This window comes from Aspergillus oryzae, chromosome 8 (genome assembly GCF_000184455.2).
Source record: "Aspergillus oryzae RIB40 DNA, chromosome 8".
Lineage (NCBI taxonomy): Eukaryota > Fungi > Ascomycota > Eurotiomycetes > Eurotiales > Aspergillaceae > Aspergillus > Aspergillus oryzae.
The window spans coordinates 2,899,354-2,923,325 of NC_036442.1; the positions used below are offsets into that span (position 1 = coordinate 2,899,354).

Sequence of the window (23,972 nt, forward strand, 5' to 3'; positions counted from 1 at the left end):
AAGCCGAACCAACTTTCTTGCTCTGCCGATCCATGTTCCCAAATTCTCATCATCATATTGGTGGCAGTGGAGAATGGCGCTAACAAGGGCTGAATGCAAGTCTCACTAGGTCGTGTTGAGGCTAGTTTATCCCGACTACTGTGACTATTGAAGCTCGGGATGGCGACTTAGTACCTGACAAAATCGACACTAGCCTTGTGGTCCAATGGCTCTCGCTTTGGCGCTCCTCCTGGTTAATTTCTGAGCTGTTCGCCTTCGACAGGCTAACCACATCCCACCCCATTGAAAGGCAAAAATAGTAATAATGCTAGGAAAACCAAAATTATTACGTTAACATCGGGCATGCTGAGTCACCCATCGTGAGGAGAAATATGGCTCAGACTTTCTCTTTTCTCGAATTGGACTGTCGAATTTACAATTGCTCTACGATTCAGGGGATATCAGGGCTGGTGCACGGATGGCTGGCGGCCCTGTTGCCCTACATTCGATAGTGGTTGTTTTCTGGAAAAAGATTTTTACTTTCTGAGACAATGTGAGAAGACCCCCACTGTTCTGATACTGCTCAGAAATGTTCTACGATCGAGTATACACATCAGACCCACGGTTGTGAGTGAAAAGTTCTTAATTCTCGGCTTTTCTCCACCACGAGAAGGAACGGATGCTGACCGATCTAAATAGATCCGAACCGGACTCGGCTAGCAGGCGCTGATCACTTCCACAACTTGGCTTCTTGGATCTTAACTCGATGAGAACTTGAACAGACCGGTCTCTACTTCGGGCGGCAGCCGAGATTTGGTCTCTTTTGAAGTCTCCAGCCAAAGCTCAATCATGCCGAGTGAGGTTTCGAGGACTATTGAAGTAGTCGGCGGATCCTCCCCGACCGCAGCTATTGAAAGTACAGTCTTAACATGCGATTCAGAGGCCTCACACCTTCCAACACGATGTCGCTTATAATGCTTTATGTGGGATTTTTTGGTCATTAAAAAAGTCAGCCGCTATGGCGGGTGCCGCGGACGGCCCCTGAGAGTGACGCTGCCGACACCTTTGACACTATTGAAAAATCAAGGAAAAAAAAAAGTCCAGTCATGCGTTCTGGCTCGGAAAGCGAACTTGATGGCACTTGCACCAGGAGAAAGTATACCCTGATCAATACTACGTACCATATGTCGCTATGGCTCGATGTTAACACACAGAAAGGTTAAGCCGCAGCCGTGTCAGTCGTGCAGGTTGCCTGATGATCGCGAGCGTCTCGGAGGTTTTTTTACGGGAATCTTTGAAGCTTAATGAAAAACTCTGCAATGTTGTACCGACACGACATGATCTGTCATGACGAGCTGTCGGATGAGGTTTGGGTCATCAGCGGAATTCGTATAAACCTTCGATATGTTCCGTAGCCCTGCATGTATAACAAGGTGTATAAATTTTCCAGTCGAGACAGGCTGCGGAGGGGCAGTCGATAGCGATTCGTCGAGAGCAGAAGTACCAAGAGGATCTAAATTATAGATCCGTGAACTAATGCTGCTCGAAAATCTCCACCCGCGCCGCCATGGCTGAGTTGGCTGGCGTCAACTTTAAATACCACTTTCGCTCCAAGTTCCTACCAGGATCCCGCCTTGATTTGGAATCAGTGGCTTTTCCCACGGACGAGAGACACGGTCAGCACGATTGAGTAATTCTAACTCCCCAATTGAGTACGACACGGTCGCGAAATGCAGGCGTTGCAGGCGTGGGATCCTATAAAAAGGATCAAAATGCGACTGAGCGACCGACAGAAAAAGAAAGCAGAGCAAAACGAAACCTCGCCAACGACGATGCAGACGCCACCTCCATCAGGCATTATTGTGCCTCTGTACATTTATCCACTGTCGCCAACAACCTGGGATCCACTCTATGACTCGTAAGGATTGCCCTTTTCTTTTACTTTTGCCTTTTCGCCCGTCAATTTTGACCTCCACTGCCCGAACGAACGCCTTTCCCGTTGGAAATAACAACAAGAGGGGAAAAAAAAAAAAAAAAAAAAAGAAAATATACATAAAATCACTGAGGAAAAGAAACAAATAAAAAAAAAGAAAAAGAAAAAGCAAACATATCTAACTCGGTACCTGTAGCATCTCCGCTTATCCCGACCTGCATTTTCTGGTCATTGTCAATCCCAACAGTGGACCGGGTGCCTCCCCATTGCCAGACGCCAACTACGTTCGCGAAGTGGCTAGATTGAATCGTTATGCGAACGTGGTCACCGTAGGTTACATCGCCATTAACTACTGCAAGAAGCCCCTCCAGGAAGCCTTGGAAGAGGTTCAGACATATGCCACCTGGGCTGATGATTACGTGAAAACTGGTCTGGGCGTGGGAGGCATCTTCCTCGACGAGACTCCGAACCTCTCCTCCCCCGAAGCTGTCGAGTACCTGGCCATCCTACAAGATCGTATTAAAAGCACGCCGGGGCTTTTAGGTAACCGATTGGTGAGATACCTTGTCCCCACCCCTGCCGATCAGTAAAAGCAAAGGAAACCTTCTCCCATACCCAATCAGAGCCGCACCGCACATTTCCGAGAAAAGGAGACTGATCTTCTTGAGGATTTTCCAGGTCATCCAGAACCCAGGAACACCGCCAGATGCGCCCCTGGCTAATATAGGACCCGATCTGATCCTGACTTGCGAGGAACCTTATTCTCGTTATCGGTCGAATGAAGTCCAGCAACGCCTCCGCCAACTCCATTACGATCGGGCCAGATGTGGATTTATGATACATTCGGTACCACGGGATGACTTGCGCCCATTGGTGCACGACCTACGTCATCGGGCGGCATACCTATTTGTTACTGAGTTGTTTGGTGAGTTCTACGAGCGCTTTGGGCCGAGTAGCTGGACTACCATGGTGGAGGCTTCACAGTCGGAGGCTTGAGGAAGTTTGACCTGCGGTGGTTGTGGAGCAGCGGCTGTGGCTGGAGTTTTCCGCCGGGTCAGAATTTTCTTTCGACCAAACCCTTACCCTATCTTGTTTCTCAATATAGCAACACCGCCAGTGTTTCATGTCTGTCCTGTCCCTTGGAAAAGGTTTCCCCGGAACAACCCAGTAAGGTTCCTGATGGATGCTTTTCCCATCGTTTTGCCGACCGAGTGTATTGTTTTTTTTGGATTATCATCATGTTCAGTGCACATAGAACCGAGCGGATCACTCCGGGTGTTCTTAAGCGAACATCTCCGAGAACGGACCATCAAGAAACATAGACGATTCTTTACACTAGAGAAAATCACTACACTATTCCCTAGTATCCTCCTGTCAGTCAATCTCTACTATAGAGTACAGTCCACAATACACTATTTAAGTAAAGGTATTCGGTAGTTCTCCCACACAAAAAAAAAAAAAAAAAACCCAAGCCCACCGTTCACGCTAGGGACTGACAAGTTCTTCGTTTCACCAGTGGAACCTCAATTCCGGTTCCTCAGGTACAAGCGATCCCTCCTCAGGGGAAAAGTGGACCCCGTCCCAAGTTTTCCTCAATCCCGTACCGTAGCAATGGGCCCGGATGCCGAATCGGCTCTTCAAATTCAAAATCAAACCCAGCTCGTGCTCGGCAATGGCAAAAGATAAAGTTAGAACATCTAGATTTGGGAACTTAAAATAAAGGGGCGGAAAGGGGAAGATGGGTCTTGGGTGAAGGAAAGGGGAGATAGATGCAAGGGGGTTGTGCCAAGCTTTTCTCTCTCTCTTTTCTTGGGTCTTGTTTGAAGGGCTTGGAGGGCACGTTCTTGTTCGACGGAGGGGCTGGACTGGTGTATTCATTATTGAATGTAGGGTGCCTGTTCGGGGATCGGGTCTGGAGTTGGAGGTTTGGGTTGGCGCTGGGTTGAAGTGGGCGGTCATTGATTGGTATGGAAGGGTTTGTTCTGGATGTGCATAGCTCTATTCTTAGAATAGAATAGAGTCCTTGCGTTGGTGGTGATGGGTGTCATGCTCTTATTGGGAGAGTGGTGCAGGTGTCGTAAAGAAGGGGATATGCATGGTATGTATGTACTTGTATCGGACTGGACTTGTGACTGGTGAATGACTGGGTTGGAGGGATGGGCTGAGTTGAGCGTTTTCTTGGTCTTGGTCATTTCTGGTTGATTGTATTGGGGGTGTAGATATGTTATGATCTTGAGGTGGCATATGGGTATAGGTTATGGGGAGTAGATGTAGATATAGGTGTAGTATTGCTGAGACTTGGATAGTAGTGCCAGAGACATGTGATGGGGTGTATGAGGGATGTTGGAATGCGAGTGCAGTGCTCATATGACACGACTGTTAGTATGGTCTCTTGATAAAAGTATAGTGTTGGCTGTCTAGCTGGGAGATCATATCACAGCTCAATTCTTATATAATGATTGTCCTTGGATTTCCTGGTGATGAGTTCTAACTATACGTGAGTGCACTAGAGGTTGATGCTGTGTCTCGAGTATCTATTGTTACCGTCGTTGAGATTAAGTAGGTTAGTTGGCATGGATGGATACTAGTAGTTTGCTCCACATTTTCCTGTGAATAGATCGCTGTTTGCCCATTGCAAGCGGCTTCAACAGAGTGTTGGTATATGTGGTTGTGTTTGTGGATCTCATTGTTGTGTACTGATTTATATTCCTACAGAGTGAGCTCAGTCGATATATATTTTAGGTAGATAAAGTGTTCAAGGCGCGACCTTGATGTCCATAGCATTTTGGTCGAGTGGGCATGGGATAGATTACTATCAGCCCACGGAACTATATCCCGTATCATTAGCGAGCCATGGAAGACTTCTCCACGATCTTCGTCTTAGCATTCGTATCGGTAAGTTAGCCGTGGTTTAGCAATGAGATCGACACTTGTCCGATCGACATGTACACGATCGACATCACTGAGCCCACTCAGTTGCGTCTCTTATGGTTGGATCGATATTGTAGCGTCTACGCCAGCTCTTCCAGAGTGGGCGCTTCCACTTGTCACATTTCTGTTTCTGATAGAACGAAGTATAACACTATGCGGCAGGATATCAAGACTTGCACTATGTAGGTACTGCAGCTCTTTGGAAGGTAAAATAGTCCCTATATAGAAAGTTCTCTGAGCGAGCGCCATTGGGCGTTGCACGAAGTCCAACCCCAAAAGTGAGCATACAGAGGTTAGGTAGAGATGAGTACATCTGCGTTTGAAAGATCGCAGTTATGGCTGGAGATGGATATATTGAACATTTTCACTGCCAAAGGCCGAAGTAGAGCACGGCGAACTGTAATCTTGTCAATTGTTCATTGTATATGTGATTGCTAATAGTCATCTGTTAGCAGTCGCATACAACAATAGTGGCCGAGTGGGACTTCGATACTTGAGTGTTAATGAGAGTTTGTCTCCATAGTATGTCAAGGAGAAAGAATGACTGTAACTCTAGATTTCATACTTGGGAGATATTGTTTTTGGTTGCATGCGAACTTGAAGTGGGGATTGACATATCGATACAATCGAGCGCATCGCGTTGAGGGCAAGGAAAATGGCCCTACAAAACATCGATACTAGATTTCTCAGAGAATTACATATCGCTCTGACAGCTTCAGTTGCCATGTACTTAAGGGCTGATAATGAGAATGGTGTCAAGTCCTGAACAAGTGCCACTGAGTGATGCAGGAGCCAAGTTCGCTTGACTGAAGAGGAATATAGCGAGCTCCCTTATCAAACCTCTTGGACTCTTAAACAAAGAGATTGGAAATCGACAATATGGCCACACATGATCGAAGATTCTGTGCTGAACTGTGGCATTGCTAGACAGAATGGGCAATCGGGCAACCTTTCAGGCTAATGATATGCCTTTTTCTCAATCGGATTGCAAGTGTTTAGGGCCACAGCGAGGGTATCCCTACACACATATATGGCAGTCCCCAACGTATGAGGGCTTGCTTCCACAGAAAAGGTGGATCCATGGCTGAAAGATATTGATTGGGGCCGGAGTGTTCTAAATCTGCCTATAGTCACACCCAATTATCGTACAAATTGTGAGATTTGTTCATAGACGGGCTGGTTGCTTTGCTGGCACAAACAACGAATTTGGAGGAGGGTCAGGGGCCAAGATGGGTCCATGTCCGTTTGTGAAGGTGGCCGTTCGTCCGGGTGATTATTCTAGCCTGGATCATCATCTAGCCTGTTGAGACGTGATTTTGTTGGTCATCCGCACCTTTTTTCAACCTCGTTTGTCCATAGCTAATGCGCGAAGGTCCTGTCTCTTGAAGTTCATGAAATAGCAAAGAGCCCGTCGCTCATACCATATTGCATGATAGTATATGTTCCTCTTATCATCTCACCCCCTTTCCACCACCTCTGAGAATGGTGTCTTACGATCCTCCGTTCGGATATTCCCTTCGTGTGAACGGTAGCTGCCCCGAGCGTACTAAGCAATGTAGGGCTACCTGGGATGGTTTTGTTGCCTGCTGTCCATCGGAAAGCACCTGCAAGGTATCAGACAACAACAAAAATCCGATCTGTTGCCCGAACGAGGCAGATTGTCGGGAACCGCTTTTCCGGATAGCTCATTGCGCCAACGCAAGCTGGACCATGTACGAACATTATGGCCTCTTCTGCTGTAAGGAAGAAGACCAGGGGTTTTGGACATCAAAAAAGAAATACAATGATAGTGTCGGGTGCGCAAAACAGCCCGAGGGGGCTTCCCACACAATCCTGAACCCAATAGTGCAAAGTACGTCGTTAGGGATATCATGTCTTGGTCGAAAGCTCTGATAAGGAATCGGTATAGCTATCTCGTCCACGACCTTCACGTACCCTCGTATAGCAACTTCAACGTCTACCGCGACATCTACATCTGCATCCGCGCCTCATACGTCCGAAACATCTACATCTGATTATGTATCCAGCTCTGATGATGACCCCAGAGGTGCAATCGCTGGTATTGTTGTTGGTTGTGTGGCTGGTGTCGCTCTGATCGCTGCCTTGGCCTGGTACTTGCTTCGGCGTCGACGACAAAAGAAACAATTTGGACCAGGTTCAGATTTACAACCACCCCCCGGTTATCGTAAAAACCCGGAATCTTTGCCTCAGGGTGAGCTGACTGAGTTGCCGTCGAGTCCGCCCAGTCAGGCGGTCCATGAGGTTCATGAACTGCCGGAGACCACAGAGACCCGGTAGACAGTCTATAGTTGATAATGATTAGGTTATATGAAACTGCTAAATATGCTGGTTCTCGTTTATCATACGGGCACCGCGCCATGTGTATAACACTCGATTGGATCTATTATTATTTGAACTAACACATTGTGCTAATGCGTATATGTATAGCCTGGCGGCATGGCTGAGATGCTTATACCATGAATGATGGTAAGCTGTCGTAGATACAAAATCCATAATGGCTCCTCGAGCCTACTCACCCTAAGCCTGAAACCTACATGAATATGTTCCATACCCAAACGTAGGGCTGCAATGGCCCTAAATCTGAGGGTCAGTGCCCGGATAGGCATTTGGTAGGCTCGAACATGGCATTCTCTAGGATGGCCCAAGCTCTTAAGTTGCAACTATTGGACATCAAAGTTGAGTTCGTCATTGGGCTGAGAGTCCAATCCACTATTTCTGTCTTTCAAAGCAGTCTCCAGTGATGTTATGCTTTGTATTGACCGTGTACGGGGTATGAAATGATATGGATCAGTGGTTATTAGTACCCACGGGATCAAAGGTAGATCGTCAACTTGCTCTAGGAAGGGATTCCGGGGTCTGCGCAGCTGCTGTGAACGGCTTTGAGGAAGTAGTGGACGAATCAGAAGGTATAGCGTAAGTAGCTGCACTTTTACCGAGTAACACCCGGACTGCACCTGCATCAAACACAATTAATGCAACCAAGGAGAGAATCGTGGCATGTTGAGTACCCTGATAGCCCGAGTAGTCCGGACCTGCTACAGCTTCGGGTAATATTTCCATCCCAAGCACACCATCTGGATTGAATTCCAAAGTAGAACTCTAATAAACGTCCTCAGTGGCGTCATGTAGCAACCTCATTCCGGGAATTCTGCACAAGTCAACAAACATATCACAATACGAAAGGTATATGAACGTCTAATCTTTCTACTGGACTAGAAGACAAGCACAGCCACACTCACTGACACGCATAGACCACTGATAGTGACGAACGGTCCAATTAACAGGTGTCTGTGCAGATTCCACATCGCGTTCCGACACAGCTAACACCAAGGTCCTATCTCCATGCATCTGAGCAAGAGGACCAGTAATGTCCCTCCATGGAGTATATGCCCCCACTTCGAGCGGCAATTGTACTAATTGTGCATTGTTGACTTTAATGGGACCACGTAGGGGGCAGAGATGAAGCCCCCACGTCCTGCACTTGCTCGTTGAGCTTGATATGTTGAATCATGAACTCTCGTACATTGACCAGAAAGGTTTGAGGGCATTGGTGATCAGCTGGTATTTTCGAATGACATTCTCCAAGTCGCTTTTCATTCCAGGAACATGTCCAGAGAACGGAATTGAAGCTGGCTGAGGATCCGAGGTTGAAGTGGAACTACGTGGCGGCAATGCTGCCCCTCTTTCTATATCCCTAAACGGAAATCTAAAAACAGCCTTCCAGCTGATGCATGTTTAACTTCCCTTGATAAGATTCAAAAATACTCCAATTCAGATAATTCAGAAGAGCCTAAACTAGAGATCCCTCGGGGTTCTCGCTAGTGAATTTGTTAACATCAGTTAACCCTGCAGAGACATACGTGGCTTTAGCCGTTGTAGCTTCCTTGCTATTCGTTTAATACCGGTAACTCGTGCTGAAGGATTATTGGCACAAGAGAGAATCGCGGATTAAAATAGAGAAGATAGCGCAGTGAGAGCTTCAGCTCTTTACGATCTAGGAGGGGAGAAACAGAAGAACATTTCGCCTTAAACGTTAATTGGTATTCATATTCATGGTATATACATCATGGACGGTCAAGAGTCAACGGCGAAGATCAACCCTGATAGTGACGGTCAATGGCCTCCTCAGCGTCCTTCTTGGCACGGTACTCAGCCTTCTCCCTGTCAATGAAGTTGAGACCCTTGGTCTCGAAGAGGTGAGTGACAGCAGCGGTGGCGAGGCCAGCGGCGATCTGCTTAGCCTGGGCATGGTCCTGGGGCTTTCCTATGGTCGGGAAGAATAGAATCAGCCTACGTGAACAAATTGACCGGAAGACAATTGGTGACAATACCGTTCTTTGCCTGGTGGTCGTTGAAGGCCTTCATGGCCTCGTAGGCAGCGGCACCGCCGATGGCGTCGTGGGACCAGTGTCCCTCATGGCCTTCTTTCTGGTGGACCTCCTTGTGGTGTTGAGCGTTCTCGTGGTCGTTGTCTAGTGGACAGTGATTACAGTCAGTATAACATTGAGAGGAAGAGGATATCTAGTGAAAGAACAACGTACCAAAGAAACCCATTTTGTTTGGATGAAAGTGGTCTTGTCTGGGAAAGATCAGAAAAAGATGTAATGGATAAGGAGAGAGAAAAAGAAAAGGAGAGGGGGAGAGGCCGAGGGGCTATTTAGATAGATCCCAAAACACTCGAACCGAATAGATCGGCATTCAGCCCAAAAATCGATCGTTGCGGTGAGATACGATTGTATCCACTGCCGGCCACGACGATATCCACCTTCTCATGGGCATCCTCTTTCATTGGATCAAGAGGGGTCTCCGCTTCTCAGCTGAGCATCCACAAGGCAAAGATGGAGCCATTCTCACGCCATTCCGCCATTTTCAGGGGCCTGCAGGAAGAGGGGTTGAGCCCCTATGCCATATAGAGCGTTTTCACGGAGGGGGGGTTAAGGGTTAAGGGTTGAGGGCTGAGGGGTAAACAACGCATCCGATGGAACTTTGTTCCGATCGACACTAATAATAATAACACAACAACACAGCCACAGCACGATTCCCGTACGTAAGCCGATTAGGAGTCGCCACCCACGGAGCTGAAATAGTATTCCTACAGCTTATACAAAGATACCTACTAGGGTCCAGGAAATAATTGATTACAGTATACTATTCCTTTCACTTAACTGTTCCATACAATACTCGGTATCGGAGAGTTGTTGTTCCGTCAAGATTACTAGGCTTAGTGTTACTTGGCATTAAGGCTTGAGATTGAAGCCAAGAAAGAGTATGACCATCTGGCTATAAATGCTTGAAAACGCAACTAAAAGTAGTACCTATCTTTCCGATATCCCAAATCCCATGGTCTCAACATCTTCCACTACGAGCTATCTCCATTGATTGTAAAATACCATTATCATCAAGGGTGCCATATCAACCCGGCCAACCTGAAAATGCCAAAGCCCGAGTATGGCGGAGCCCATTGAGCAAGATCGAAATCTACATGCTTCGTATCATGGAAGTCATATCTCTTGAAAAACTCATAGATCTGCGGCTCAGCGTTGACGGCAACAGGCACACCTGCAGACCGTGCCTGGTTGAACACATAGTCCATCAAATTCTTTCCAATACCACGATGACGGTATTCTGGCTTCACAACGATGTATGTAATCTCTGACGAAGATTAAGCACATTAACCACCATATCAAGTGATTACTAGGGAGCGACTTTAAATAGATGCTTACCATAACGGTCGAAGGTCTTTACTTCTTCGTTAATGGTGGCAACTGCTTCCAACACCGCCGTCACAACTTCAGGGGCGAAGAAGTTAGGGAGATACGGCTTTTTGGTCTCCCCTTGGGACTGTTCCAGTTTCTCTACTGGTCGGCGGCGGTTAAGGGCAAGATGGCCAATGACTTCACCGGTGTCGTTGTCAACTACAGTCCGTGATTTGGGTGAATCCACGTCGATGCCTTCCAATGCACCGAGGTAGTTCTGCCGTTGGGTAGCTTCATTGGGCCAGTTTTTGAACAAAAGGCGGTTGATAGTTAGAGCCAGCTTGGAGGTGTACAGAAGCTCACCCAGCGCAGGAATGTCAGAGTGTTCGACGGCACGAATAGTGTAGCTGGGAGTAGTCATGGTGCTTGATTGGGTAGAATGAGATACAAAAAAGAGATGGTCTGCTTTTATTAGTTCGAAAGGGGAATTCTACGACTTAAATATCTTTGAATGTGTGTCACGACATCTTGATGGCATTTGACGACTTCAGGAAACAAGAAATACTTCTCATTGAGTGCAGACATTGAGTGTAATATTCAGTGTAGCTGTTGTAGCCTTGTAGGCATCAAGATAAAACGACTCAAGTATAAGATATTGGAATGCGGGATAACGTGCTATCCGGTAATTTAGCGCGAAACCTTTATTCTTATTTCTGCAAAATATATCTGAAGACTCGAATTTTTTTTTTTTTAAAAAAAATCTATATTTATAGTGGTTTAAAACAGAAGAGTATACCTTATATCGCTAACTCTTGGGGAGCTCCCCTTATGACATGTTTATAAAGATTTTCGAAAACTACTGATATAGAATAACCTCTTTCACAATATAGACGTACACATCTAGACAAAAAAAAATATATTATCGCATCTTCTGGGGCAACTTTCCTCTCCACCACCAGCGCGCTGCATATATCCCGTACAATTGAGTAGATACTTCTGTATAGAGAGCAATCTCATGAATAAGCATCAACAAAAAGACTGCTTTTTCAGGAACTTGAGCAATGAAATAAAAGAGAATTGAAAGAAAAATGAAAGACGACATGCACCAAGAATTGGAACAACTGGCACAATTGGGACATGTTTTGAACATGCGTTCTGGGCTAGACGAGCCCACGATAAGCCACCAAAACTGAAGAATGGGGAATCCGACCTATCATAACCGGAGTGGATCGTGTAGAGTTCAGACAACTCACCCCTTTACCACCTTCTGGCACTGGCGTTCGATCTTCGTCTTAACAGGACCAATCAGCGGCTCTAAATATGTAGATCGCGGGGTTCAGCTGTGGTTTGTTGACTACTAGCTGGACAGCTGAAGAGTCTTGGGTGTTAATGTGATTTTGCCAGCTGCCAGCCCAAACCAAAACATTTAAAGTCAAGATTATCCTTCAGTGGGAATTTTTCTCTTCTCTTATTCTTCACCCCAGCTGTCAATTCTTTCATACTGTTGAATCAAAATCATGGCTGCCATCCGCCTAGATGTCAACCTCTTTAACGCCAAAGATGACACAGTCAAGAGAACGAACTGTGTCCCTTTGAAGGACTTTGACATTAGCAGCAAGAAGCTGTCCGACGTGCGGTCGGCGCTCATTGAGAACGGTGGCTTGGATGCTAGCAAGTACGTTTCCTGTCTCTGTTCATTGGATTACGCTGATTGTATCATAGGGTCGGATGTTCATTTTGCTCACCGTCTGGAGCTCTAGTCAATGATGCTTCGTCCTTCTCGGATTATGTGGATATTTTATCCGAGGGAGGAGAGGTTTGTCGCTGGATCTAGCAATACTCTACAATAAAAACGCTCACTGGGTCTAGGACAAGGAGGAGGGCGATGATAAGAAAAAGAAGAATATCTACAATGTCTACGTCTACCTTAAGAGCAAAAAGACTACCACTGGCTTAAGTGATGAAGCCAAGGAAACTCTTAAGAAAGAACTCAACCTCAAACTCAGTGTACGTCGCCATCACACTGCTTACCTCTACACTCAGCTGACCATTCAGGACAAACCGGAGTTGCTCAAAGCTTCACTAGACCAGCTCACCAGCTCCTTCAACAAGGCCGACTGGGTGGCGGAGGCTAGCGAAGATGCCACGTAGGGCTCCTTGATTGATCGATTATATTTCTTGAGTTTACTCACTGTCATAGCAACCCCGCCGATATGTCAGAGAAGGAGTGGAATATTGTCATCCGCAACAATAGCCTCACAAGCGCTTCTCGATTGGTGTTTTCCAATCTGGGCCGAGCGTCCGATGGAAGCAAAAAGCTCAAGTTCCGTCGGATTGAACGTGCGCCATACAGTGGTATGTAAAAAAGAATTCCATACCTATTAAAACTGGATATGGTTTAACAAGTGTAGCCTTTGTGTTGAAACCGAGAAAGTTCCAGCCGCATGAAATTTCGGATTCAGAGGTCAAAATTGAGGTGAGCTCTATTCTGTTTTGATGACCATAATGATAAAATGATGCTAATTCAGTAGCAACAATTCCATATCCCCCGGTTTGTGGTGGCAGACGATTCATACGTGGATACTTTTGAGACTAAGTCGTCTGTGGCAACGGCTATGGCTCGTAGTTCATTCTCCTCCATTGAGGCAGAAGCTTCTATGTATGAATAAATCCACGTTTGAACCATAACAGTCTCCATATAGCCTTAGATGGGTATGCTAACAATTCTTAGTGAAGGAGGAGCGTTTGGATTCAGTGCCGCTGTCAGTGCTGGCTTCTCCTCGAGTGAAAGCAATGCGTTGAGCAAGCAGAGCACGGCAGAAAGCAGCACTATGAACATCACCTACAATGTATGTTTCAATATGGCATTGTACTCTTTTAACCCTCATCTAATCCGGTATTATTAGTTTCCTCGAGTGGTGCTGCATTTGGATGAGTACAGTTTGGCACTATCCGATGAATGTAGCCAGGATCTTATCAGGGTCAAGGATGTCAACTCTCTGATTGCCTTTCACCATAAATACGGTAGGATAAATCCAACGCTACGGCAAATAGTACCTCGCATTATTGACACGCGCAACAACAGGCCACTTTTTCGCCACGCGCGTCGAACTCGGTGGGAGACTGTTTTCATCAGAAAAGTTCAGCACGTTGGGTACCAGTAGCGAAAGTGAAGCTACCAAGCAGATGAAGATCTCAGCTAGTGCCTCATTCTCATCCAAGTTTGTGTCTGGTAGTGCCAGCTACAGTCAAGAGAATGGACAGTCGGGCCAAGACAGCGATGCCAGACGGAGTATGCAGAGCTCCATCTCATGGCAAGCCCAGGGCGGTGATACCCTTCTCTGCAACAAGCAAGTCACTCTTTTGTTTACCTTACACACACACACAAGGCTTATGCTAATTCTATATTATAGCCCTCCTGCGTGGTGTCCTACGGTCGCTCCGTTTCAAAACTGGCGTGTCATCAAGGTATTTCACTCGATCTGACGATAGCTCCACTATCTCAGGTGCTAATATCCTCTAGCAAGAAGACGTCATCCCTCTGGGCGATTTCATCGGCCGAATACCCGGCTATGAAGATGTCCCAGACAGGTTCAACAAACTTGCTGAAATCACTCGAAGGAAGGAGACGGTCAGCTTCCGGCTTGGCCTGGATGCATGGCAAAGGGCAGACAAAAACAAGCCCGAGTATTTATCACTCCACCACGCGTGGAGAATTCGTATGATCCTCTGTAGTCTATCTGTACGAACCCATACTAACCAGAACAGGCCAGGAAGTGACTCAGCTGTACACCAACGAACTTACAAAGGACCCCTTTGCGGCCATAAAAGGTTTACAATCAGGCCAGTGGGCCAGTAAGTACAACCCGGAACAAGGAGAGGTTCACAGTTAATTTGATTAGATTATCAAATCCCCTACGCGATCCAGGAACTCTACGATAGTGGCCACCCTGGATTGGCATTTGAAGACAACAGCACCGATACTGTATATGACATCGAGGTCGAAACCCTCTTGAATCAAGCTCCAGCCGTGCGTTTCCTAGAAGAACTATATAGAAATATGTACTGATGCAGACAAATAGCTACACTATGGAGTGAGGTACCAGATCTTCAACCGCAAAAGGGGCCTATGGCTTCGCGCCATTCTCTTCAACCAAAATGGGAAAGAGATAACGGTTTTGGCAGCTGGACCCAAGCACGAGGCGACACTTTTCGAGTTCCGCGACCAAGAGCGAGAGGGACCCATGCGCAATGGGGACAAATGTTGTCTGTTGGTGTACGGTCCGGATGGCAGGCAAAAAGGTATTATCGCATTGTCGCTGCGGGGTCAAAACCCAGGTGAGGGCGTGGACGACGCGAAGTCGATTGGAGCATTGCCATACAGTGTTCCGAATGAAGGTCGCATTCGTTTCACGGTGCTTGAAATGGTGGACCAGGCAGATGTTCCCACTTGATTCATACATCATCAACTGGATTTGATCTTATGAACCAAAGGCCAAGGCTCAAATGATACGGACTAGTGTGCCGAAGGATAAAGCAACGTTGATAGTATCATGCAAAAAGTGGCTGAACGAGAGTCCGATTATCGCCTCATTTCGGTAGCATAGTTTATTTATAGGAGTTTATAACTACAGTTGACACTTAACATCTTCTAAAATACCTGTAGACCTCCACCTTTGAACAACTCTATATTCTTTGCCCCTGGAAAACGAGAATTATGCCAGTAACCAAACAATTAATATGCAATCACCCTCCGACATGCCGAACAGCTGATTATCATACATTAAGTCGCCCTAAGTAGCATGATCGGCGCGCCAGCCCCGGATCGGCCAAAAAGATACCCTATTGAGCACATACAGCCCTACTCAGCCTTCTCTTGGAATGAGCTGTTTCTGGATACAAACTATATTGGCTGGCCTTAATGAGGTATCTCAGGCTTTTGTTGACATTGTCTATTTATGGAATATCAAAAGGTGCTTCAGGACTATAGGCTACCAAAGCCATCAGAGGTATATACGGTTGTTTTTTTCCAGCAGAGATACGATATCCCATCCAGCAAACCAAAAACCTCAACGCATCCGAAGCAATTCAAAGCCACACTCTCTACATCTCCTTATATCCAACCTAGATACAATCTCTCAATTAACTCCCTCATAATGAAGTTCACTGCCATCTCTCTCCTTTTGGCAGCCAGCACTGCACTGGCAAGCCCCGTCAACGTCCGAAGCGAATCCCTAAAACTCACTGGACTGACAGCGAAATCCTCCAAGCTCGGCGATTCTGACATTCAGTTTTCTCTCACCGACCCCAACTACCCCGAGGATACTCAAACTGACTGCGCTGTTAAGTGGTGAGTGCATACACTTGACCCAAGACCTACTTATACTAACTCCTTATACAAAGGTCCACCAACTCAACCCCCCCCCTTCGAATGCTCGTTGCGCGAACAACAACTACTACATCCGGCTCTTGGGCGGAGCCAAAGACTTCGACAAGTTCACTATTGAGATCGAGCGGGTTTCTGACTCAATTGAGGAGATAGGCCAGGCGTCGTTCAGCGAGGATGCCCCTGGCAACAAGTGGGAGTGCAAGGAAAACCCCCAGGAAGGTGTCCCTAAGCGTTGCAGCTACAATGGTGTTATGGAGGTTAAGGTCTGATCGGTGTGGCCTTGGCGCGAAATACATTGCTGCATGGAGGATTCGAGAGGCGTCTTGATACTGGGGACTTTGTGGCCTGTACTATTATTTATGGTGAAGCGGTGATGATTGTCTTTCCTTGACTCATGTGTGATATTTCATGTCGAGCTTTTCAGCATAGTATTTAATTAGCTTAATGTGTGATTATTTTATATATACTATTTCATTTACTATGGTCTGTGTCATGTATCGTGGTGATCTCGGTTAATGGTGGACCTCTCATTTCCTACAGCTGGTTCAAGTATCAATGTGGGCAATGCTCCTTCTATGGCCTTGGGAAAAGATTTCATATTGGAATACGAACAGATATAGTTATTGGGCAGTATTGTAAATGTCTATAAGGAAGGCTGAACTTCATACTGAGCTTCTCCATACTTTTACAAACGGGGCAGTTCTATCTTTCCTTATGGTCAACCCAGACCTTCCTTATCTTGATTCATAGAGTGGAGGTTCTCAGCCCCTTCAGAACTGCCAGAGCACAGCACCATCTCTTTAACACTTGCATCAAACGGATGAAATGATGACTCAAACGGCATACCGACTCCATCCACGAATGACCTTCCCAAACTTCCAGAATATATAGGGTACCGGCACCATCACAGCACTAATGATACCCAAGATCGTCAAAGTCCATTGCACCCCGACATTATTATAAAATGGAACCCCGGCAACAGTCATACCGCCCGCAGCGCAGTAGCGGGTGACAGTCATGAAACCTAATGCCGAGGCAGCATAGATCTCGTACGCGTCGATCACGTACATGTAACTGGAGATAAACATACAGATGCTACCGAAGCCGAACAGAGACGATCCAACGATAGGAGACCAAACAGATATATTTTTCTAAAGAACATCGTTCGTGTTAGTGGCGTTAAATGGATCGAGTGGGAGGGTTGGCGCCTGACAGCTCAATGACTTACATAGTCTGTCCAGCCCATCCAGAACAGACTGATTGGAATTTCCGGGGCGCCTATCATGGCATACCAGAGCCTGTTCTCTGGATTAAATGAGGGGGACTTTGTCGGTGGGGATTGTCCGTTTGAGGAGGCGCCGTTGTCGTTGCCATTGTCATCCCTAGATGGGATCTCCTCTTTCAGAGCGTTCTTCATGCTTGAGTACATTCCCGGCACAATCAACCCTGCGAGCATGATGCCCACGTACATCGCTACCCAAGTTATATTTGTCAGCCCTTGCGATAGATCGTGCACATCGCTGAAGATGTGTGTGTATCCGTCAAAAAAGGTGAAAAGAACAATGTACAGGATCGTCATATACAAGGCAAGTAAAAGAATGATCGGCTCATACATAGCCAGGGAGAATTGTCGACCACAAGCTGTAACAATGCGGGACAGAAGAGATGTGCGGTCAAGGTCCAACTTGGATTGATAGCGCGGGTCTCCAGTCAGCTGCCGTAGATGATGTGCTTTCCACTTGAGAAGAAGAGGACTGTAAGTCTCAGGTTGGAAAAGAACGACCAGACCTAAAACCAGACCAGCCATAATTAGGACTATCCAATTGGTCCAGCGCCACGAGAGTGTTCCCTGGCCCAAATAGGACGCAATTACTGGACTGAGAACAGCGCCTCCGAACGAAAGAATGGCATACAGTGGGAATATCAGTGTCTTTTCAAGGGGGTCCCATAGATCAGCGACGGTCCCACCTGCACAAGTGAGTGGTGGACAGCCGAATACACCCGCCAAGAACCGGAAGGCAAGCTGGGCTCCAATATTAGGTGCTAGGCCAGATGCCATAATAAAAACCATAAACAGAGACGTAGAGCCAGTATAGACAATATTTCGGCCAAGAATCTCTGATAGAGGCCCGGACACTAAGGATCCCGCTGCAAAGCCAAGAAGAAAAATGCCTGTGGCTAGAGACGCGACAACCTCGCTCACATTGTAGGCGGCACTGTTTTGTCGTAGGACAGCAGACTCAATGGATGACGCGGCACTGACCACGAAAGCTAAGGCAGATACGATGAGCGTTGCCATAACACGTGTAGTGACAGTGAAATTGCGAGGGTTCATGGGATCTTCATCATGGTCCCAGCCCACGAGGAAGACTTCGCAGTGGTTTTCATGATCATCAGGTTTCTCTAACAGCTCAACACCTGGCAATGGGGAGGACAATCCATGGGATACTGGTTCCTGCCGTGGTGAGTACAGCGACGAGGATGTTTGGGAACTGCTTGGATCGAGACCATCGGTGACTTCAGGCCGAAACATCCCATCACGGAGGCTGGCACGAGCGCGGTCGGGAAGATCATCGAGTTGTCTGCAGACATCATTCCTCATTGAGCGGTATTGGAGATATGCCTGCATAGTTGGGAGGGGAGAAAGCAAATAGTAGAAAACAAGATGAGACGCTACTTACGAAAATGTATTCTCTCTGTTCAAGTATATATATGAGCGTGAGGATAATGCACGATATTGCACGACCCCTGCTCTGCTTACCACAGATGAGAAAATTAGTCACTTTTACATCACGAATATTACACCCGGGGGACAAATACGGACTACAATTGCATACCTTGGGCTGAATTACATGGTTCTAGCAAGAACACTAGAGAAAAGCCCTAGTATGAAGGCGTTATTCGGCAGCTTCCGTTATCGGACCTCAGGCTATCCAATGAGCAACTCACACACTATGCCACGCCCCCGATTATTAAGCGGACTTAGAGCAGATGATGCTGCAGAAAAACAGTCAAACCATCTTTGAGCGCATATTATGGCATTTCACATGAGCATCTTGGGCCTGATACAATGCAACACGGATTTACGGACATATTACCTAATAGTCTGGCGTCTAACCTGTCACTAGCTAGCTAGTGCTCATCTGGCAAGTTAGACTCGGGATAATTCCAGAATGTTATAAGATATATAGTGGCACTTGTAATGGAGCCGTGTTTTTAAGAAGCTTCTTACCGGGAATGGATGCGTGAAGGAAGCTTGGAGAGTTTGTTTTCACTCAAGTAGTCAAAAGCACTTAGCCAGCAGCAGGGCCTGACAATGAGTACTTTCTTTATAAACTCTAATATATCCTATCCATAGTGGGAATAAACCATGAACTCAATTTGAAATTATACCTGATGAAATATTTAGGCAAGTTACTCTGTACACAAGCAGTCTCTGACCCACTCCACGATCCTCGGGCCAACTTCATCCCCCTGTAACCCAATTGACAAACAATAGCTAACATGGTTATGTCCTGGCAGAACTTGATAGGTTGGAAGATATTTCATTCGTTTCGAAAAGGCCCGCACGAATTTCTGGTTCCCTTGCAGACACTCTTGAAAGTCAAATTCTGCGACTGTCACGAATAACGCTGGCATCATGGTCTCAGCAGTGACCAGCTCATTGAACAGCCCTAAGGCAGATTGTGCCAAAATCCGGTCCAAGTCGTGCGTAGCATAGTAAGCAATCATACTCGTCCGGCGTTGTTCCTGCGACAGATCATAGAGAAGAGCCGCACTTTGCAGCATCACCCCCTTGGGCATCGCGTTCTGCTGTTGTAATCGGCCGGAAAATAACGCCATGGCCAGATGTCCCCCACCGGCGCTTTGGCCAATGGCAAAGATGCCATTTGCATCCCCTCCATACTCATGAATATTGGCCTTAATCCATCGTAGCGCAGAAGTGACATCGTCCATTCCGTCAGGAAACCGAGCCTCGGGTAGTAAACGGTACGTGCCCAGGATTCCGATCATATTGTTGGACGCGAAGAATTTTCCTAAGTTGTCAGAATTGTTCCGAGAGAACTAAGATAGTAGGAGATACCGATATTCGCGTGTAAATGGGGGGTAATCTCATTGTCACCCACTTTGAAAGCTCCCCCGTGGAAATACACGACAACGGGGAGTCTTTCTGTCTTTGCTATGCTTTGTGGCCAGTATATCTACCAGGGTTAATCTCTCGCAATTTGGTCTGTTCTTACTTACTTACGTCCAATCGATGTCGTTCATGCTCTCCGTACTTGACATTCTTCTGACAGGCGTAAACTGGATCCAGAGGCTCTGGCAGCGCTGCATGGCATGACTCGAAGTATTCTTCACAAGTTGCATTCACAGGAGGGCCCCAATGGTTTCCAAAATGCGCGATAAAACTTTGAATCACATCTGTCAAAGGCATATTGAACGAAAATCAGAATATGACTATGGAGGTACAGTGAACGCTCTAGGATGGATGGTCGTGGTATGGATGATTGGTTTATGGCACAGTGAAAAATTGGCCTGCTAGATTGGAGTTGATCGGTTCCGAGAAAGCCACCCCGAACCCGGCCGGGCAAACCCTAACACAAAAGCAATGGAATCCTATACACTGCTATCTATCATTAAGCACCTTGATTGATCTAGGTAATAAGAGTCATGTCAACCAGGCTACTATTATATGATGGAATTCATATTCCGCAGTGTGAAAATTCATATGAAATTCTTTCTGGTCGTCAGAAGTTTGTAGAGCGTTTCCATTTGCACGTTTATGGTAATTCGACGGTGAAGGTAGGGGCAGGATCAATGTCTTTGTTGAAGCCTGGGAGAATTCAAGCCCTGTAATACTCACATACCCGCATCAGCGAAAGCTACCTTGGACAAGGATTGCTGAGGCAAATGTATCATGATTGCTTTCGGCCGCCATTATATCTTGAATTCATATATATCTTGAGGATTCGACGTGGCTTGGATTTGACCCCATATCATTGTGATCCTAAACGCCGGCACCCTGGCCGCCAATCGGGACACGTTCTACTTACCGATGCCGACTGAAGGCTATGCTGATTATGAATTCAGCAATGAATACGAAAGTCACGTTTGGCTGTGAGTGTTCCTACTAGTGAAAAAGGCTTATGTAGGCTGGTGACATTGTGTTTTTACCAAGCAGCACGTCTCGTTATAACGAAGTTAGATCGTTGCGTTTAACAAATCGAAGACTGGAGAAACGAATGTATGATTTTCAAAGCTTGGCATAGGCACCTATAGCTATTCAAGTCCTATGAATCGTACTAGTATAAAATGTTAGTAACATAGGAAATGAGGTAACATCGACAGACTCACTAGAAGAATACTAAGTGGGGCGGTGCTGAGCGTCATCTCATTTATTTCTGTTACCTCCCTGTCCTTCTTTTCATCGCCAACAAATCTCCACCCCAAGCCGCAATTGTCATTGTTCAAGACACAAATGGCCTACAGTGAGTTCCACCATTGCTCCTCCGACAGATGGACAGAAGACAACGACCCGTTTTTCGACATAGACGGTTCTATTCTCTACGAGACCGACTACGATGGACTACTATGCGCAATCATCGAGCGCGACGACGTGGCCACATTAACGCGATACCTCGCAAAAGAACCTAGGGCTGCTATCGCCCCTAGCATGGGGACCTTTTGCGACCCTTTCTTTACCGCTGCAGAGAGTGGGAGCCTTAATGCCCTGCGCGTGCTCGTTGAACATCATTACCGAAATGCCGATATCCTGCCTTTAGAAGGCACATATTTGGCGCGGCCCAATGAACGAGGCTTTCTGATTTTGAATGTGGCGTGCCGTCACGCCCATATTGAGATGGTGCGCTTTCTGTTGGACAGAGAACCCCCTCTTGGGTCCGTGCATGCGAAGGATGATTGGGGTGAGACGGCCTTGCTGGCCGCTGCAGGTTCTCTGGCTCAGTTGGGTTGTGATGCCTCTGGAATTGATCATGCAACTCGCGGTTGGATAGATCAGCGTATTGCTCGTGGAGAGGAATTGATCCATCTGTTGCTAGATAGGGGTGCCCCCGCTCGTTATACCCGGGATCAGGTCGCGGGCAGGGAGAAGTTCAACTTGATGCCAGAGCCAGTCGACACTGTTCTCGGTCGGGCAATCTCGAGAGCTAGCTATACATTAGTAAAACGGCTCATTGAGGCAGGGGCCGATATACATGAAAGGGAAGAGTACTTCGAAATGCTTGGAGCAAGGGACGTTGTTCGGAATGTCACTAAGCTTCATGTCGCTAGCGGGTTTTGGAATACAGCGGGCATCCGAGCGCTCTTTGATCACCTAGGTAGTGAGGGATTTACATCGATGGTATCCTGCTGTGATAGCGAAGGACGTTTGCCACTCCACTGGGCTGCCAAAGGTACTCCCGAGTCTACTGAGAATTTACTCCCTGAAGATCAAATCACTCCCCGGATTATCGATACGTTCAAGCTTCTATTGGCCAATGATTTGAGTACGATCAATGTTCGTGACCATAGGGGAAGGACAGCCCTGCATTATGCAGTTGGAACCCATACAGGTGATACCAGTCAGGGTGAGACTGTGATTAGGTTCTTATGCGAAAGCGGGGCAGATGCTAGGTTGAAAGATAATAAGGAACAGACTGTATTACACATATTAGCGTTCACGTCTATATCCAGTTGTCCCATTGATCCTGCTCTGCTAGACCTCCTGATAATGCATGGCGCCGACGTGCACCACGCCGATAACGAAGGGAACACTGCCCTCCACGTAATGGCGAGGAATTTGCAAGAGGTCAAGGGGGTGCAGCACCTGGTCAACATTGGAGCTAATGTTAACACTAAAGATGCATTAGGAAATACGCCGCTGCATTGTGCAATGTCTGGGTTCATCTGGCCCCGAAAGAGCCAAGGCAACGGTATTGTTCCATTGGCTGAGCGGATAAGAGCGCAGGATGAAATGATTCGGATTTTACAGGAGGCTGGACACACTGATTTGATGGACCAGTCAAATACAGCTGGCAAGACGCCGCGGCAATTGTTCCTGGAGACGAGGGCCAAGTGGCAGAAATCTGAGGATTTCAGAGTACAACTATCGAGTGGAAAGGGCAGAGGCCGTCGGGTATAACGAGGTTAAGCTGTGCTTTATTCCTAGTGTGATATATCTTGCCGGATACATTGACCCTCATAGCAAAGAATGTTTCATCAAGGCGTTTGAGCAGAGAAAATCCAATGTGACTTTGGCCATATAAGAATCCTAAGTAAGTCAAGTATGCTGCACCTCTTACCTTGGTGACAGCGGAATACTGGACTACACCCGCTTTTATTGCAACCGTAATCCAGGTTGGCGTACATGACGAAGCTTTGTATTGACCCAGAGAATGAAAAACACAGCAGCAAGAGAAGAGTAGCCTAGACTACGGTGGTTGGGCTTGGGCTCTCTGCACTGCTTAGTTGGCTGCACGGGGCAAAAGGCCCGGTCTCCACTTTCAGAGCTCATTATATGGGTTAGAAAGTACCGCTTGAACCAACCAACATGACCAGCCGTACCAGGCTCACACATGTGCGTGGGTGATGCTACGAAGTACTCCGTCGTTGGGAAATTAGAACCACCATTTGTGACCCGCAGAGCTAGCATTTGCTTGCCAATGATTCTTTTATAATAGCATATGATTGCGGAGCTTTGACTATTTAGTAGCGCGACTCCGAGGAAGGCAATGGGGCAGACGCCATGGCTCGAGCTATCGGAAGTTATGACACCGTGCCATATGATACAACGACCGACCACAAATCAATGCTCGGAAAGAGTGCCCTAGAGAATCCACAACACAGGGCTGGGGTATGGTAGACTACTTTAATTGGCGCAGGATGCAACGAAGGGTGTCACTTAGGGTGGGTCCGACAAAGCGTAACGTGGCTTGGCCTGTCGCTCTAGGCTAGGATAGCATTATCTCCGACTCTATTTCTAATTTTTCACCTCTTATGTACACACATGTATTACTTGCCATAC

The 23,972-nt window shown here is 46.9% G+C and overlaps 7 protein-coding genes across 7 annotated transcripts; 4 read left to right on the plus strand and 3 right to left on the minus strand.

Moving 5' to 3' along the window:
- Positions 1 to 1,709: 1,709 nt before the first annotated feature.
- Positions 1,710 to 3,598, plus strand: AO090010000192 (spherulation-specific family 4 protein; the record flags this gene model as incomplete). Its single annotated transcript, XM_023233771.1, has 5 exons — positions 1,710 to 1,897; positions 2,109 to 2,466; positions 2,591 to 2,837; positions 3,018 to 3,285; positions 3,385 to 3,598. 5 exons carry the CDS (start codon positions 1,710 to 1,712, stop codon positions 3,596 to 3,598), a joined length of 1,275 nt encoding a protein of 424 aa, XP_023094074.1.
- A 2,727-nt stretch (positions 3,599 to 6,325) lies between these two features.
- Positions 6,326 to 7,141, plus strand: AO090010000191 (EGFR-like transmembrane domain-containing protein; the record flags this gene model as incomplete). The annotated part of the gene is made up of 2 exons (XM_001827171.3): positions 6,326 to 6,695; positions 6,753 to 7,141. 2 exons carry the CDS (start codon positions 6,326 to 6,328, stop codon positions 7,139 to 7,141), a joined length of 759 nt encoding a protein of 252 aa, XP_001827223.3.
- Positions 7,142 to 10,262: 3,121 nt separating this feature from the next.
- Positions 10,263 to 10,981, minus strand: AO090010000189 (uncharacterized protein; the record flags this gene model as incomplete). Its single annotated transcript, XM_001827170.1, has 2 exons — positions 10,263 to 10,516; positions 10,588 to 10,981. 2 exons carry the CDS (start codon positions 10,979 to 10,981, stop codon positions 10,263 to 10,265), a joined length of 648 nt encoding a protein of 215 aa, XP_001827222.1.
- A 1,792-nt stretch (positions 10,982 to 12,773) lies between these two features.
- Positions 12,774 to 15,014, plus strand: AO090010000188 (uncharacterized protein; the record flags this gene model as incomplete). The annotated part of the gene is made up of 11 exons (XM_001827169.3): positions 12,774 to 12,915; positions 12,972 to 13,036; positions 13,092 to 13,219; positions 13,292 to 13,409; positions 13,467 to 13,584; positions 13,646 to 13,910; positions 13,974 to 14,028; positions 14,084 to 14,279; positions 14,329 to 14,415; positions 14,463 to 14,590; positions 14,643 to 15,014. 11 exons carry the CDS (start codon positions 12,774 to 12,776, stop codon positions 15,012 to 15,014), a joined length of 1,674 nt encoding a protein of 557 aa, XP_001827221.3.
- Positions 15,015 to 15,716: 702 nt separating this feature from the next.
- AO090010000187 (uncharacterized protein) lies at positions 15,717 to 16,102 on the plus strand (the record flags this gene model as incomplete). Its single annotated transcript, XM_023233773.1, has 2 exons — positions 15,717 to 15,910; positions 15,964 to 16,102. 2 exons carry the CDS (start codon positions 15,717 to 15,719, stop codon positions 16,100 to 16,102), a joined length of 333 nt encoding a protein of 110 aa, XP_023094073.1.
- A 680-nt stretch (positions 16,103 to 16,782) lies between these two features.
- On the minus strand, positions 16,783 to 18,578 carry AO090010000186 (MFS transporter; the record flags this gene model as incomplete). Its single annotated transcript, XM_001827167.1, has 2 exons — positions 16,783 to 17,100; positions 17,178 to 18,578. 2 exons carry the CDS (start codon positions 18,576 to 18,578, stop codon positions 16,783 to 16,785), a joined length of 1,719 nt encoding a protein of 572 aa, XP_001827219.1.
- A 785-nt stretch (positions 18,579 to 19,363) lies between these two features.
- On the minus strand, positions 19,364 to 20,384 carry AO090010000185 (alpha/beta hydrolase; the record flags this gene model as incomplete). The annotated part of the gene is made up of 2 exons (XM_023233774.1): positions 19,364 to 20,014; positions 20,199 to 20,384. 2 exons carry the CDS (start codon positions 20,382 to 20,384, stop codon positions 19,364 to 19,366), a joined length of 837 nt encoding a protein of 278 aa, XP_023094072.1.
- Between the last annotated feature and the right edge of the window lie 3,588 nt (positions 20,385 to 23,972).